At 32.7% G+C, this 17,762-nt stretch overlaps 1 protein-coding gene across 1 annotated transcript; it reads right to left on the bottom strand.

Annotated features, from left to right (window-relative positions):
* Nucleotides 1–4,422: 4,422 nt before the first annotated feature.
* On the bottom strand, nucleotides 4,423–17,762 carry LOC132748034 (uncharacterized). Its single transcript, XM_060737579.1, has 4 exons — nucleotides 17,147–17,762; nucleotides 16,534–16,697; nucleotides 6,346–6,435; nucleotides 4,423–5,288 (listed from the first exon to the last, which is right to left on the bottom strand). Exons 1-4 carry the CDS (start codon nucleotides 17,166–17,168, stop codon nucleotides 4,986–4,988), a joined length of 579 nt encoding a protein of 192 aa, XP_060593562.1. The 5' UTR covers nucleotides 17,169–17,762; the 3' UTR covers nucleotides 4,423–4,985.

Genomic DNA, 17,762 nt, shown 5'->3' with positions numbered 1-17,762 from the left:
CTCCCCCGCTAAAATATTTACCCCCCCCCCCCCCCCCCAAAAAAAAAAGAAAGAAGAACAGACAAAGAAACAAATAGTATATTCTCAGGATTATTGCACATATATTTAGAACAATATTATTTATTTACTTTATATATGATAAGATAAGAAAAGACGAGTCATTTAGTAAAATATATAATAATAAATTATGTCTTTAAAGGTATATGATATACAGGATCCTGCACGATCATGGACGTCCTTTTCAAGATATAGTTCTAGTACATGCATTATGTTGACAAATTTCTTAATTGTTTAAATGAGCCGCGTCACGACAAAACCAACATAGTGCGTTTGCGACCAGCATGGATCCAGACCAGCCTGCGCATTCGCGCAGTCTGATCAGGGTCCATGCTGTTCACTTACCAACTCTATTACAAGTAGAGAAACTGATAGCGAACAGCATGGATCCTGATCAGACTGCGCGGATGTGCAGGCTTGTCTGGATCCATGCTGGTCGCAAACGCAATCTGTTGGTTTTGTCGTGACGCGGCTTAATTATATATTGTTATACATTCATTATCATAATTGGCATAATTTCTATTATCAGCTCTTATTAGTGAAAGTTTGCGAGTTACCACTCGCCTCTTCGTCAATGTGGGTTCCAATTCTTCAAGGGTCTTAAGATTCTTTCATGACAAGCTATCCATCTAGCTTTTGGAACGTCGACGGTTCTACTCAGGTGCCCGTTCGTACCTAAATAATGCACGGAGGGGCTCCTGAACTGTTCCTCCATAAGTAAAGATGGAAAGTCGTCATGTGACCATTACTGTGTTAGTACGACGAAAAGCCTCGTGCAGTGGGATACTATATAATTGCACACTATAGGAAACATATTATTTTCCATATGTAGTATTGAAATAAAAAAAATCTTACCAAGGTGAATTAAGGTTCAAGTGAAATATTGAAAACCATGCAATTGAAATAAAATATATGTTTAATACTCATAACTTATTATATCTATTTTAATATGCTATTCTAGAAAGAGAATTGATTGTCATTTGTAGAATGTACATTTTGAGGGTTTTGCGTCCCATCTAAAATAATAATATCTGACATCACGTGACCTTGCAATTTTCTCTTTGAAACTCTTTGCATACGTTATATATGTAGTTGACTGTGTTGTGCCCTGTTGGACATTACATTAATGTTTGTGTATATTTTCAGTCTTGCTGTATTAACGTTAATTTGTCATGAATTAATGGGATTAAAGTTATAGTCTAAATCAGACACTATTAGATAAAAGACGGTACCATGAATTCAATAACAAATGATTTTGATACATTTATGGCTTTCTGATTTATCAATTTATGAACGAATTATTCAACATATTACATCACAGAGATTATTTGATAAACATGATTACAATGACAAAGATATATAAATGTTTGTAAATATAAACATTTTTAATACATTGTAGTCGGTTATAAAAAAATATCAGATCTTTTTTTTCGACTGTCACTTGCAATTGATTAAGGGATATTGTAGAAGCGAACGTAGAATCCAATTAAGTTTGTATGGCCATTTTTTATAAACTTGTTTAAAGAATATTGACTTACAGGTTGCTAACAGGCCTTTGAAAGGGAAACCCTCTAAACACGTCCTACGTATGTAAATAAACAAATTAACGACACTGACAAATACATGGACATTAAAATATATTTTAAGTATACTTGGTATTCATTAATCTTAGAAATGGTTCAAAGAAGGACAAACCATGAAATAGAAATATATAAATAAATAATAAAAAATGAATGATTAGCATTCTACTTTGAATTGCTTATGGCCATGGCTTATCGGTAGCCCTATTGGTGCCCTCGCGTGTCTTAAATAATGCACGAAATGCCCCGAACTATACCGCACAGGGAGAAGGTCAACTTGATATCACACCGAAACTGACTTACTATGCATGTACGTATAATGGAGTGTCTTTCTTATGAATGTAACTTGGTTAGCATACAATCAAGTTGTAGTTGCGTCCCTTGTTATGGCGGCAAGTCAAATGTTTTACACGTGTAAACTTTAAGTAAAATGTAATAATGGGAGTGGATATTAACATTTGGCGTATGAGAATAGGATGTTTTATAACTCGCTCTAAATCATAGGCACTCGGTTCCACAACTTTCTATGATTTTTAATTTATTTAAGTATTTTATATACAAATTATTATTTTGTATATATACAATGTAGTATAATAGTATTTTATATATACAAAATTGTATTTTTTTTTATTCACGAATTTTAAAAGATTGTGAGCTTTGAATCCTTGTGCCGTTTTCAAGTGCTAATTATCACAAAGGGACTGAAAAAGTCATTTTCTGGAATACTTTGTCTGTGCACGTGTATAGCTATCATGCTGTGGGCATGCTGATGTGCTAACCCCGGGTACCGGGAGTCGTGACGGTGTGGTGACTAGACAGCGGACCATATCCTCGTACACATTTTCAAAGGCGGCATCCCCTAACAATAGACCGATAAATGACACTAGAAATGCACTAGTACTAAGAATACAGACTCTGATCTGTTTACGCAAACCATTCTTCGTCCTGTATTTTGTTCCACAGTCGAAACATAGAAACTCTTCAATAAATGAAGTGTCCAGTGCATGGAAGCTGTAAAACATAATAATTAGAAATAAATTATGTGAAGCAACATGCAACTTCAAATTTCTGGTTTCTTTTAGCAAATATTTTTTTTTATGTCTGAACCGTATACTTTTTTGAGACAGATGTATGCACCGTTGCCTAATTGGTGGCAGCACTGTTTCATTTTTTTACGGAAATTCCGCACCGTTGCTAGGTGTCTGCACCGGTGTCTAGGCGAAAGTAGACAGACTCAGGCACAACAAACTGATTGAAACAATTTCTAATTTCAAGGAATGATTTTTTACACGTACGCTAATTATCAAGCATGTTTATTTTAAAGATTGATGCCTCTTGTATGGAGGTTTGCTCAAATATTTACCAAGCCTCTCGGTTCGAATTCCACGTGTGTTTCCCCCCAAAGTTTTCAGTAAATAATTCATATAAATCCTATATAACATACATGGTGAACATGTTGGTCTTATAGTGAATTTATTTTTCATTATATGCAACTATTTTTTTATCCTCTAAGTAACGTATATCTCCAAATACATCGGTTATGAAATGACACGTACCTCCTTGTTGTTTCTCGGTCCGACATCTTGGATGGAAGCACCGTAACACCGTTTCACGTACTCGACAGTGATACATGACTCTCAGAAATTCCAAAAATAAATTGACTGTGCGAAAAGGTCGGATCGTTCGCATTTAGACCTAGACAGTTTCAGAAACCGTTCTCGAGCTTGAAGGCACAAAACTTCATAAAAAACTGGCACTAGATCTAAATGTAATTCTCACAAAAAATGTAAAGAGTAGGATTCTGTATTTATCGATAAAAACAACAATAAAACAACATTTTCTTATATTTATTTTGTGTTGTCTTGTTTTCTAAGTTAATCGGAGTGTTAAACTGTACAGTATGACAGATATTTGTTTACATTGACAACTGTCCGTTTCTTAGAAAGGGCGACAACCAAGATTAGCGGCGATGTCCAAACGCCGTATTTAGGTATTAAAGACGTTAATAATGTCCTTTGGGCATGCGGCCCTCAGGTCATTATGCACATCTTCCGGCCATTATCGCATAATGGCGAGCAGCAACCAAGTAAATAAATATATACCTCTAAATATATAGCTTTTCACGTAACCCACATATTTGTCTTTTTGTTTTGATTTGGATTTAAGAGCCAATTAAACCCTGAACGTTATCTTTACTGCGATATTCCAAGAAAATATATGGTTACTCTTGCATGGTTTCGATGTTCCTGTCACAAATTAACGATTGAAATGGGAAGACAAAATAATATACCACTTCATGAAAGAATATGTTTATTTTGTTTTAACCAAAATAATGTAACTGCTATTGATTGTGAATTTCATGCCTTTTTTAATGTTCTAAGTATAATGACGTCCGAACTAATTATCTCTATAATTGGTATTCAAATGGTACTAAATCAACGATTTTTATTCGCTGATGAATACACAAAATGAAGAAACAATTTATAAACTATCTCTGTTTGTATTTCACTTGTTGAAAAGTACCAGCTCTTAACTTATTTTATTCTAATTTTATATGTTATGCAACTACATTCAATACATGTATATAATATTATATCTATACTGATGTGTATTTTGGGCCGAAATGCCTTTATTTGCGTAAATAAAGTTGAGTTGAGTTAAGTTGAGTTCAAGTTTGGATCTTTCGGTATCAATTTTTTCTGTAAAATTAGTCCGCAACAGATAATCGCTCAATGCAGTGTCCTTACATTTCCACGCTAAAACACCATCTTAGATCCATAAAATATCAAACAAGAGGATATAACTTCTACAAATTGACATTTGTATGTATATGAATAAACTATATATTGATAACAACAAAAACAAGCAAAAACAGTTTTGATTAGACAATAATTACAAATGGCATACAAGATAAACAGGGGACACAACCGTTTAACAATTTAAGGTTTATAAGAAATATTGTTTTTGTTTAAAAAGATTGTCGACTATCATCCCATAATAATGTCATACACACAGGAGTTTGTTTTATAATACACAAACAATAATTGCTATATTTTTCTGGATTTATTATATCTTTTCCGAATTTATGATATAGTCCGTGTCAAATATTCGCACTTGTCCTTGGCCATGTTTTTGATATCGTCACGACCATTACAGTTGCTCTTCTAAGAACATCTTCCGAATTCTTTGAAATCTCTCTAGTCATGCTCTGTAACACGCTGGTCAAAGGTGAACCAGTCATTATTCAAATAAATTGAATTGATTGGTGCTTGTGATATCTAAGTTTAAATCAACCAATGGCAAGAATGCGCTTGTAGACTGGTTCGAATCCAAACCTCGTTTTGAAATTCAACCTTGGTTCTGCTGTGACGTGTGACTTTGAAATTCTCCATGAGGCATAGCAAATCGTTCTTGTTTTCGAGGAACCACAAAATGTTTTCGATAATGATTAAACATGTATATACTGTATACCGTCGTAGCCATGCTCAAAAGTTGTAAACATAGAAGGAAAGCGGCCATTCCTTGATTGAAAGTGTAGTTAATTGAATAAGAGCATTTGTTAGATGGACAAAGTCCAAACACAATTGTTAATATACTTCCTATAACACATGCAACTGTCACAATAACTGATACGATGAAATGCAACCTCACCTGAAATGGAAATTTTTATATTATATGAGCAAGTATCAGTTCCCTACCCTGGATAAATACAATACATACTGCAAACTTTAAATTGTTTATGTAAAAGTACTGTCTATATTTTATAAACTTGGACATCACGACTTGTCTATAACATGAATATCTTTACCGCTTGTCCAGCCTGCGCATTTTGCAGTCTTGCGCGGTTCTGTATACCCGGCCGCTCATTTTAAATACTTCATTTATTTTGATATTGATTGTTCCTAAAATCGCGTTGGGACAAAACATTCTGTATCCCAAATGTTATGAATAAAGCATACCGTAATGCGTTATTTTCAAAGGGTATTTTCGTCTCTACCTATATATTGCTGTAGAATTATGCAGTTTAAACTATGTGACAGGGAAGGGAATATATTTTATAATACAATGTATTCGTTATAAAGACTAGTGATAGGTTATATGGCCCTGGCGGCTCGGGTAATATAAGCCAACAACCGTTTTATACACTGCCATAAAACCTGTCAATAATCTTTAAAACGAATTTATAATACAGCAAACTTCCCTTTAAAGAGAAATATATATATTTCTTTCATAAATTGACAGCAGCCATGTATATAAAACTACAATGTATATATAAATTATATAAACGTCCGATTATGTAGTGAATGGCGGCGTTACAAACTTGCAGTTTAATAATAATAATAAATGTAATAGTTAAAACATGCGTGCTCCAACTCAAGTTAAAATACACTACTTTTGACTGAAAAAATACTTTGTTTTGATTATAGCAAAACAAAAATGCGAGTAATTTTTTTAATGCTGACATCTGAAATTCATTATTGGGAGTCATACGAAAGAAATACTTCTTGTATATATTAAACATTTCGGTCAATGCAATTAAACAGACTGCATGGAAATGCATTTTAGAAAGCAACATTTATTCTCAATATAAAAGAAATGTAACATAATGTAATCGAATAAATTTTTCAGAATTATGTTTCATCTTAATGACACTTAGTATAAAACGTGTCTAAAGAAAAATCGAACGCAGAACAAAAGGTTTGCCCACCAATGGCTTGACTTGAGGTACCAGTTCCGCCTCACATTCATGCTGACCCCGATCATAAATAGCTACACCAACCCCTGACACGATGAATATCTGAAACCGAAAATTTAAATATATTATTATATCATACCAAAATATTACTTTATACTAATTTTTATAAACAAGTAGATATATTCTGTTTGCTTGGAAACTCTTTACGTGTTACTGCTGCTAACAAATGTTTTATGCTTTTGCGTTTACTTGGTAGACAGTTCAAGACAGTGATGCTAGAATTCTAGCATCACTGTCTTGAACTGTCCACCAAGTAAACGCAAAAGCATAAAACCATCAATACACTCTTTGAACATCACCCTAAGACTGTTAGTAGTATATGTTATTTTGGTTTTGAAGTGATATATGTGGATATATTACCTGTTAAGAGTTTATATCACCCGAGTCGTGAGGCGAGGGTGATATTTTATCTTGACAGGTAATATATCCATATATATCACTCCAAAACCAAAATAATAATTTTATTACCCTTCCCCTGCCGAGTTTAGACGATTTTTTAAATAATTATTGCTGTTTCAAATGAAACGTCGAAATAAGATTCCCTTTAGGATACCTCTTCGTCATAACATGACGTCACATAAATACATGACGTATTTTTCCCGTACCTTACGAAAGTAAACAAGAGAAAAGGAGTAGTCTATTGAACGCACTTTTTTGTAATTAATATCAAGCTTTCACAAGGTCATATTTGTTTTCGATACTGATGGTTATATGTATCATTACTCTTCTTTGGTAAATATTTATCATTTGACAGTTAAAAAGTGCTTTTAAATCGGAATTTACACCGCGTAATATCGAACCGTACGCGCATCCCCTCAGCGCATGTTGTTTACAACGTTGGGTACCAAACGGGGAAATTTAGTGTGTATATTACCCGTCTGGCTCGGTTATATCAATTTCTTTCGGGTGATCAATATCCAATCAAAAAGGCGGAAAAAATCTGGAAGGGTAATAAAAGTTTTTATAGCTGTTGCGTTAGTGAGGGGTTTCAAGGAGCAACAGTTTAGCTTGGTAAGTTATGGCTGTTTTGTTGTAAGGTATAACTTTCCTTGATTTTTTTTTCTAGCAAGGCGTTACACTCTTCTTTTGGTATTGTTATGGCTGTAGAGTTTTGGCTGACTTTTTTTCTAAATAAGGCGTGATTGGAAAACTTTAATCCGACGAGAGTTCGACATATAGACATTCAAGTGTGTTTCAGTTGCAAAACAACGCTGCTGAAGATTTTTAGATTTGTCCGAACAATTATTAAGAACTTTTACTTTTAGTCGGAGTATCTGGGATTGGTGCTCATTTAAAAAAATTGTTGCAATCTTCTTCATTTATGGGACATTTGTTTATATTCTTGTATTATACATTATTTACATTATAGTTTGAATTTGCAATTTGAAATTAAACCAGGCATTACCTCTCTTAGAAAGCATGGCTGGTAAGGTATTATCATATTATCAGATAGGTTTAATAAACTTTTTCGTAAATGAAAGAAACCAAACGAATATTAAAAGACGGAAACTGCACTGAAGAAAGAAGGGGAGATCACTGCGTGTGGATTAATTTTACCGATGATTGTTTCCGAGTGCGTTTGATTATTAATTAGAGAAGAAGAATAACTTGAAAGTGATCAGAATGCAATAAAATTGTTATGTTGATTGAAATCGATCAAGTATGAAATGTGACTAATGGAAAAGTGTTGTAGACAAGATCCTTTCACTAATCTAATTGTAATGTGTCATTAACCAATTACTACGCATGCGAATCTAAAAGACTTTAAATGTCAGATGTTTTTTGTTGATTTATAAAGTCGATATTTTTGTTCACAGAGTTAATCTTTAATTTGGCCTTGGAAAATATCTTATAGATTTGGTTACTAAGAGATTAATACACGGCAGAGTAGGGCCGGAAGGTGATAATCGGCCCGCAAAATGAATAATGGCCCCGAGGGCTTCAGCCCGAGGGCATTATTCATTTCAGGGCCGATTATCACCTTCTGGCACAACTATGACGTGTATTAATGTCTTTAATACACTTGGTAGATCTAATAGATTTTGTAGCATTTTTCTAAAAAGAAAATACTTTGAAATTTCTTTCCTTGAAAATCCTGACTGCATTAATTTCTACTGTACAGAACAGTAACTTCTACAGAGCTGTATACTTTTTGTATGTTTAAAGTACACTAGTCTACTGTAGAATCTAGAAGCAATTAAGTGGGGGTTGCGTTCATTGAACGCCGCCTTTCCTTGTTGATCTTTTTTATCATATTTTATTTTCTTTTTTTTTCGGAATAAATTTGTCGTATTATTTCTTTAAATTTCAATAGTAATAAAACTATGTCTGTACAAAATACGCTTCAGCTCTCATAAAAAATCAAGCGGTTCATGTAAAACCTACTTTCACTTTTACAGTTAACTGTTTGATGACGTAAAATGTGACGTCATTGTTTCAGTTTGTGCACGTGTACATGTTCGGTGGGCTGATAACTAGTTCTCGGCCCCGTGCCGTAAACTCATAATAGGTCACGTGACACTCATAATCAGTTGAAATCAAAGGCGATTTTGTTACTATATATAGTAACAAGTGTATTAATGTTTTATGATAGCATTATAGTCTGTCCCACCAAATTTGAATATTTCATTTTTTATTAAATATAATAGTAAAATCATTTAAATTAATGTCATGTTAACCCTGACGTCAATATCTCTAGGCATGTTTTTCATTTTTTTCCCAGGGCTGGGAATCAAAACTGCGTCGTATCCTACAAAATGTAAACAAACGCCGCCATCTTGGAACGAAAAACGTATGTTTTTGTTTATAACTCTTTTTGTTGGAAATGACTGAAAACCAGATATATGTATTAACACGCTACACTTTTTTCCGCTTCGTTCCGTATATGTTGCTTGCACAAGTATTTTGTAAAACAAAAGTTATAGCGAACTTGCAACTCAAAGCGGGGCAGAAGTTTTATGAAAATGTGTGGATACGACGCAGTTCATATTGCTTTATCGTTTTTTCCTTCAAATCAATTATATACTCGTTTTCAGAGTTCACCATAAACTTCAAAACATAATTTTGCATCATTTACTAAACTTTCATTAAAAAGATATGTTTATTTTCTAAGAAAATAATGATTTTTACGGAATGATACGACACAGTTGAAAATAAAATATGATACGACGCAGTTGTACTTTTGGCAGTCTTTTCAACAGGGATAATTTTGGCAATATATTTATATTTTATGGAATAATCACTTGCGCTAGATAAGAAAAAGAAGATCATTTGCGGTGTATAGCGATGTTCTGTTGCTTTTGATTATTTAGAATACATTGTGTCATGTCCAATACTAGTATAACATTTAATTTGAAAGTTTACATTGCAGAAGCTACTTTTCAGTTAAACATGAACATGTTACCTAATTCATCATAATATCTGAAATAATTTCTTATATTTTCCTGTATGTTCAATATTATCCCGAAATTTTTTCGCAAAAAAAAATGTAGAAATGTAGAAATCTATTGACTTGAATTCATTTTGGCTAGATACGCTCTATGTTAACTGTGGTTCTGAATGCTCTGGGCAATGACTGCTTTTTTGTGGTTTGTTTTCAAACTTTCACTCCACACATTAGCTTTACTAGGGGCGAGGACCTCAGGTGCGCTTTTGGGCATTATTTCAGGCAAAATGTTGCACCTGCAGAGAACCATCGACATTTTGAAACTAGCGTGATAGGTTTTCCACACGAAAGAATAAAAAGTCCCTGGTGGTTTTTCGAATTCATAGCAGTTCAGTTCAATTGATTTGAATTCAGTAAACATAAACAGCTCGGCCTCCGTCGGACTCACCTGTCTGATTTGTGTTTTTTTTTTCAGCAAAATTTGTTAACGTCAGCTGTACTAATAAGCAGCTTTTTTATTAACTTCTGGCGTGAAGTTTTAAGATTATAAGTATTTGAATTAATTATAAAGAGAATAACATTTAAATTTCTTATTTCGGTAAGACTAGCAGAGAAATTTTCAATGTTAACAGGGGGTAATCCTCTGTGAAGTCATTTTCTGAAAACTTTTGTTTAAGTTTTCAGGCAATTCATTATCAAATAAAAATCACACTTTAGTATGAAGGTATGTTGAGATGCCATGTCTCTAGTCTGTTGAAAATTCGATGCGATAATCTGACCTAAATTTTCTGTTCAATATTGTGAAAACTTCTTCAATACTGTTGAAAGATCATGTCTGTGTCAAATTTATCGGTGCAAAGCGTAAAATACCTTTGCAAAACGGACACCTTCTTTACAAAATAATTTGTAGTTGTATCATTATGTAACTCGATTTTGAAAATTTAAAGTTTTTTATTGGAGAAGAATGATACTTAAGTGCAAATATAGAAAATACATTCCGTAGACCTTTCCTCATCGGCGATAAAGAAATGCAATACGACAAAATCAGCGGTAAATTTCCGCGGCGCTGAACATAAAATGACTAAACGGAACGCATAACCTACTTGCAAAAATATATTGTAGCTTAACCAAGTATAAAATAATTTAAAAAATTTAATGTTCAATTTCAAATAATAAAGCTCATCTGTTCTCACCGATTATTAAGAACATGAATACAATAAAATCGGCACGTAAAAGACATAAGTAATAACGGAATTGACGAAAATTATTGCTAATTACAAGTAACAAAGGTAGGCATGCAATTTGCGCATAGCTCTCTCTCGATAGCGAGAGACCTTTTCAAAAATTTTTTTTTATTTTTTTTTAAACATTCCTGATTAATACAGGGTCCAGGAGAGGTTACACTGGAATATTGAATTTTGTATCAAAAATAGTAATCACTCCCATTTCGAACTCACGGGAACAATTTTAGAAGCATGCTAAGGCAACACTGGAACACGTTGTATATTGTATATTGCATTTGATACAGCTTTTCGGAATTTGTGGTACTAAAATGCGACCGAAAAATGCAGCCTTAATAGAATTGTATTACATTTCCATTTTTATGGAACCAATGAGTGACCTCTGCTTTTGTCTTAAGTTGTAAACAAGAAATGTTGTTGGACGTTATTAGCATACCTAGCACATAATTTAAATAGTTTAACCAATATGCAGCCTGCAATGAAAATACAACTGCGTCGTATCATATTTTATTTTCAACTGCGTCGTATCATTTCGTAAAAATCATTATTTTCTTGGAAAATAAACATCTCTTTTTAATGAAAGTTTAGTAAATGATGCAAAATTATGTTTTGAAGTTTATGGTGAACTCTGAAAACGAGTATATAATTGATTTGAAGGAAAAAACGATAGATAAAGCAATATGAACTGCGTCGTATCCACACATTTTCATAAAAATTCTGCCCCGCTTTGAGTTGCAAGTTCGCTATAACTTTTGTTTTACAAAATACTTGTGCAAGCAACATATACGGAACGAAGCGGAAAAAAGTGTAGCGTGTTAATACATATATCTGGTTTTCAGTCATTTCCAACAAAAAGAGTTATATACAAAAACATACATTTTTCGCTCCAAGATGGCGGCGTTTGTTTACATTTTGTAGGATACGACGCAGTTTTGATTCCCAGCCCTGTTTCCATAAAGTCAGTAATATTCATACTTGATTCTACTATAAAAACTTAAAAGTAAGCGCAATTTCTAGATCTACTCCATATGACTCGATGTTCTTATTTTTTAAAAGTTTTCCATCATGCATTGCAACTAAACTGTTGCATGTTATAGATCCAGCTTTGTAAAATAATCATGAAACGACCCCCGAGAACATCATGAACATTTTAGAAACATGACACGTGCTTTCTCCCGTTCATCTTCTCGGCAATGGCTATTGAAAATAAACAACAGAGATTTGCCGTAGAGAAATGAAACTTTGCTTTTACAAGAATAGTATACACATAACACATTACTTCATGAGCATTTTTTGAAAAATGGCTGTTTTTATTGAAAAGTCTCCCGTTACAAGTTCAAATTGCTATAAAACTATAAAAACTGCTCCAATACTAATCAAACTTGGCACAAATGTTGACTGGACAATTGCCTTTGCAACAACATGCTCAGGCTAAAATTTTCTGTTACCATGGCAACGAGGGGACATCTCAAAATTGCCAAAAATCACTATTTTGCGTTGATTTTTTTCGATCAAAATTGATTTCAAAGTGCTGCAACTTCTCAATGGATTAAGATAGAGTCAAATGCTTTTCAGCGTTGGTTACACGTTACCATATAATCGATCTGGGGTCATTTTTAGCCTCTCACAAGTCCAAAATTTTCTTGGCGATGAGGGGGACTACCGCCCCCTTTCAAACCCCCCAAACAGAAGGGGGCATCTTTTAGATGAGGGGCCGCGCCGAAAAAGTGCTCACTTTTTTAACAACATTTCTCAAACAAAAACAAGTGTTGGGGGCCTAAATAAGGCATTTTCTCACCATTTGAGACAACAAAAAGGGGAGGGGGATTGAAAAAGGCGTTAAAAGGCGTGTATATCGCGTAATGGGTTAAGAGAAAAATCCTGAAAAATCTCGAGGGTGACTTTTTTTTTAGATTACAAAACAGTTTTAATTTTAATTCAACGTCGTTTTGTTAATTCATACCAGGCAAATATTCATTTCCATTTTTAATGGGACAGACTATTTTTTTTTATAGATATTTAAGTTCGTGTAACTAGATATTAATTATATAGATACTTTTCAAGTTTTTTTTTATAGATACGGGATTTATTTTCAACGAGTGGTTTGAAAATTAATATTTCATGAGTGGCGGACCTTACAGTTCGAAAAGCTTCCCCTTTAATTTTGTATATTATCTGAATTTAGAAGAAAGCAGTCCGGTAAGACATCAGTGAATATACGAAAAATATGTTTCACTGCAGTGAAAAATAAATCTATAGGCCTACAGTGAAAATACGGAAAATGCAAATACGCATTTTCCTTAATCAATATTAAGAGGATATTTTTTCGTTTGAGTGAAATATGAAATATATTTTCACGAAACATGATAAAATGCCACATATTTTCACGAGCCGGGACGGCGAGTGAAAATATGTAGCATTTTATCATGTTGAGTGAAAATATATACCATATTTCACGAAAAGCTAAAAAATAACCTTTTTATTTAATTTTATTATCAAAGAAAATGGTAACGAAACCCCTTGCTTGCTACCAACTGCAATTGTACAGCGCGCAGTAATTTATGCGTAAGCACGCGCTGTTTGGCGCTACATTGTGACGTCATGTAAACAATTCTTTAAACGTCTGTACAGCGTTAACTACTGAATTAAAGATATTGGTGTTCGGATTAATTTTCTTAGTTAGACCATTTTCTATCATTCTAGATAGTTTTCAAAACAATATTCAAGAAAAAGTTGTTTTGTATTTATCAGATTTTTCAAACAAAATGGCGAAAGAAGTCCCTTGAAATAAATATGAGTTTTGACTCCGCCCACTTTCATATTTATAACTCATATTTATTTTTTAAAAATATGAAATATATTTGACTGATACAGCACCATATTTCATGGGTAAAATTAAATAATAAAAGGATATTTTTTCGTTTGCGTGAAATATGGAATATATTTTCACGAAACATGATAAAATGCCACATATTTTCACGAGCCGGTACGGCGAGTGAAAATATGTTGCATTTTATGATGTTGAGTGAAAATATATACCATATTTCACGAAAAACGAAAAAATAACCTTTTTATTTAATTTCATTATCAAAGAAATGGTAACGAATCCCCTTGCTTGCTACCAACTGCAATTGTACAGCGCGCAGTAATTTATGCGTAAGCACGCGCTGTTTGGCGCTACATTGTGACGTCATGTAAACAACTCTTTAAACGTCTGTACAGCGTTAATTACTGAATTAAAGATATTGGTGTTCGGATTAATTTTCTTAGTTAGACCATTTTCTATCATTCTAGATAGTTTTCAAAACAATATTCAAGAAAAAGTTGTTTTGTATTTATCAGATTTTTCAAACAAAATGGCGAAAGAAGTCCCTTGAAATAAATATGAGTTTTGACTCCGCCCACTTTCATATTTATAACTCATATTTATTTTTTAAAAATATGAAATATATTTGACTGATACAGCACCATATTTCATGGGTAAAATTAAATAATAAAAGGATATTTTTTCGTTTGCGTGAAATATGGAATATATTTTCACGAAACATGATAAAATGCCACATATTTTCACGAGCCGGTACGGCGAGTGAAAATATGTTGCATTTTATGATGTTGAGTGAAAATATATACCATATTTCACAAAAAACGAAAAAATGACCTTTTTATTTAATTTCATTATCAAAGAGAATGGTAACGAATCCCCTTGCTTGCTACCAACTGCAATTGTACAGAGCGCAGTAATTTATGCGTAAGCACGCGCTGTTTGGCGCTACATTGTGAGTCATGTAAACAACTCTTTAAACGTCTGTACAGCGTTAATTACTGAATTAAAGATATTGGTGTTCGGATTAATTTTCTTAGTTAGACCATTTTCTATCATGCTAGATAGTTTTCAAAACAATATTCAAGAAAAAGTTGTTTAGTATTTATCAGATTTTTCAAACAAAACGGCGAAAAAAGTCCCTTAAAATAAATATGAGTTTTGACTCCGCCCACTTTCATATTTATATTTCATATTTATTTTTTAAAAAATATGAAATATATTTGACTGATACAGCACCATATTTCATGGGTAAAATTAAATAATTGTCAATATTTCACTTATTAGTACGAGTATACATGTATAATACACTATTACTTATGATTTTATCTGTATGAAATCGGCTTCTTAAAAACACATTCTTTGGTCATTTGACAGAGATCGACGTAGTATCCTCAACATCTTATATTGTAAGTACACTAAAGTTTAACTTGTTCCTATGTTTATACAGATGATTTGTCAATATAATCTCCATAATTGACTTAGATTAGAATATCTTTAACAAATTTATACACACTCGAACTTGAACTTGAACTATTAAAACTTTACCTAAATACATATAAGTTAAATACTTGTAATTTGAGTAACGTAATCTAAGATAAAGTAAGATCAAGTAAGTTAAAATAGGGTAAGGTAAGGTATGGTAAGGTAGGTATGTAAGGAAAGTAATGTGAGGTAAGGTATGGTAAGGTAAACTAAGGTATGGTAAGGTAAGGTAATGTATGGTAAGGTAAGGTAGGTTAGGTTAGGCAAGGTTTGGTAACGGTAAAGTAAAATGTAAATATACAAGTAAAATAAGCAAAGTGAAGTTTTGTAATGTCATGTTAAATAAAGACAAGAAAAGTGGAGGAATAAAAGTAACAGTTAAAGAAACACTTTAAAGTAACACTTTATGTTACAGTTAAAACGAGAGTAAAGTAACAGTTAGAATAAAAGTTAAAGTAAAGATAAAGTAAAGATAAAAGTAAAGTAAGGTGGAGGAATAGAAGTAACAGTTAAAGAAATAGATTAAAGTAACAGTTAATTTAACAGTTGTAGCAAAAGAAAAGTAACAGAGTAACAGTTAAAGTAAAAGTAAAGTGAAATTAAGTTCATATAGTAGTAAAGTTTTAAAGTAAATTAATGTAAGGTATTGCAAGGAAAGGCAAAATAAAGTAGGTAAGTAAGATAAATAGATAAATATATTATGATAACATTGATTAAGCTGGTCGAGAAGAGAGAAAATCCCATACTGTAACACTTTATTAAATGTATAAATATTTATGTTTATGCTGTTACCTTTGGCGGCAAAAGTCTTAAAGTTTTAATGCCGCTCCGTTAAACATGCTGTGTACTATTTAAAAAAGTACACAGGAGAATACTAGTAAACCTCAAAAAGACTTCATGTATCAAATCTATTTGATACTTGTTCTTTCCTTTACAGTATAAGGAATAGTTTGTTTAAACATATTTATTTCAGCTCAATTGCGAAAGAAGTTCTTGCAACTTATATAAATCAATTTTGAGTCCGCTGCCTGGAAACCAACCAGTACTTGTGTCATATGAAGAAACATGGCCGTGACACAAGTAGGGCTTAAACAAATGATCCCTGGGTTGAGAGGTAGACACCTTAAACATTAGGCCACCACTCCCCTTATTAAGTCTGAATACAAAGAAATGGACGGAATCAGCATAAACTCTAAAACATAACTCACCGTAATACTGATGATGATTGAGGGCACGTAGTAAGGAAAGGTTCCGTTCCCGTCTCCATGAATATTCGTTCCGGTATATGATGAGAAAAATAGAAGCAGAAATCCCTGACCAAAAAATATTGCACTAAATAGCTTATACCGTCCTACTGCTTTTGACCGGATACCTGAAAGTAATTAGCAGTTTATAACATGAATATGTGTTTCTTTTGCTTCTAAATTTTCAAGGCAAAATGAAAGTAATACACGTATAGTTACAATTATTGAATACCAGGTACTCTTTATATTTTTGAAGTGTAAATTACATAAAAGGAATTTCTTACACACTTTATTGTTCATGTTTAATGCATTTAACATATATTTAAATTTATTCCATAAGAAAATAATAAAGAAAATCGACTAGTTAATGTTAATAACTTGTAGCCCAACCCATTGGCATTATACTTATATATGTACAGTACATTTGTTTTGTATTATTTATATTTTACATGTTTTATAAAGCTACAATAAAATATTATTTTATATTTAGCTTAACTAATAATTTAGTCTCACGAATTAACTAACGAAAAAATACAGACAATAATGCATAAACATAAAAAAAACAACATAAACTTACCGGTTTCTATTCTCGCCTCCATTTTCTAATTACTCTGCACTCGTATTTGTGAAAAGTTTCTTCAGATTAACGGAAATTTCACCAAACGTTGACATAAACTGACGTGTAAAACAATGTTTAAATGATGACGTCACGTCAAATAAAACGCCAAAAGTGATGCTGTGAAAACCGTAATGGTCCTATGTAATCGGAAAAAACAAATCTGCCATTTCAAAATTGTTGATGTAACCTGGGACACAAATTTACAATTTTTGAATTATGATTTTAAAAAAGCGACGGTCGTGAGATGGTCGACTTATTGAACTGATAAGAACACAGAGCCACATTTGTCCGAGCGGAAATTATATGTTTAATCTTCGATTTGAACAAACATATCTTAAGTCGCAAATGAAATATTAGCTTAAAGTAATTGAAAAATCATTTGTAAATGTATCCAACTCTTTTCTGACGGCATTCTTTGCACAAGTGCTAACTTTCCGATTTAAGTCGTATTTCCACTAATTACTTGATTCAATTCTTTAAATAATATAAACTCCAGAAGCACTTATGTGCACTTCGCGAATATTTTTTTGATATAGAGAAAATTGATATGTTTACTGTCTTAACGCTATATATG

The sequence above is a fragment of the Ruditapes philippinarum genome, unplaced genomic scaffold (genome assembly GCF_026571515.1).
Source record: "Ruditapes philippinarum isolate M1 unplaced genomic scaffold, ASM2657151v2 ctg6119_1_1_1_1, whole genome shotgun sequence".
NCBI lineage: Eukaryota > Metazoa > Mollusca > Bivalvia > Venerida > Veneridae > Ruditapes > Ruditapes philippinarum.
This window is presented reverse-complemented; position numbering and strand designations above follow the sequence as displayed.

Bases quoted from the DNA above. Each gene is read 5' to 3' on its own strand.
- LOC132748034 (XM_060737579.1), bottom strand. From the start codon at position 17,168: ATGGAGGCGAGAATAGAAACCG. The intron at 6,436-16,533 runs GTGAGTTATGTT...TTTCGGTTTCAG, and splicing joins CAATCATCATCAGTATTACG to ATATTCATCGTGTCAGGGGT. The intron at 5,289-6,345 runs GTGGGCAAACCT...TTTCCATTTCAG, and splicing joins TACCTCAAGTCAAGCCATTG to GTGAGGTTGCATTTCATCGT.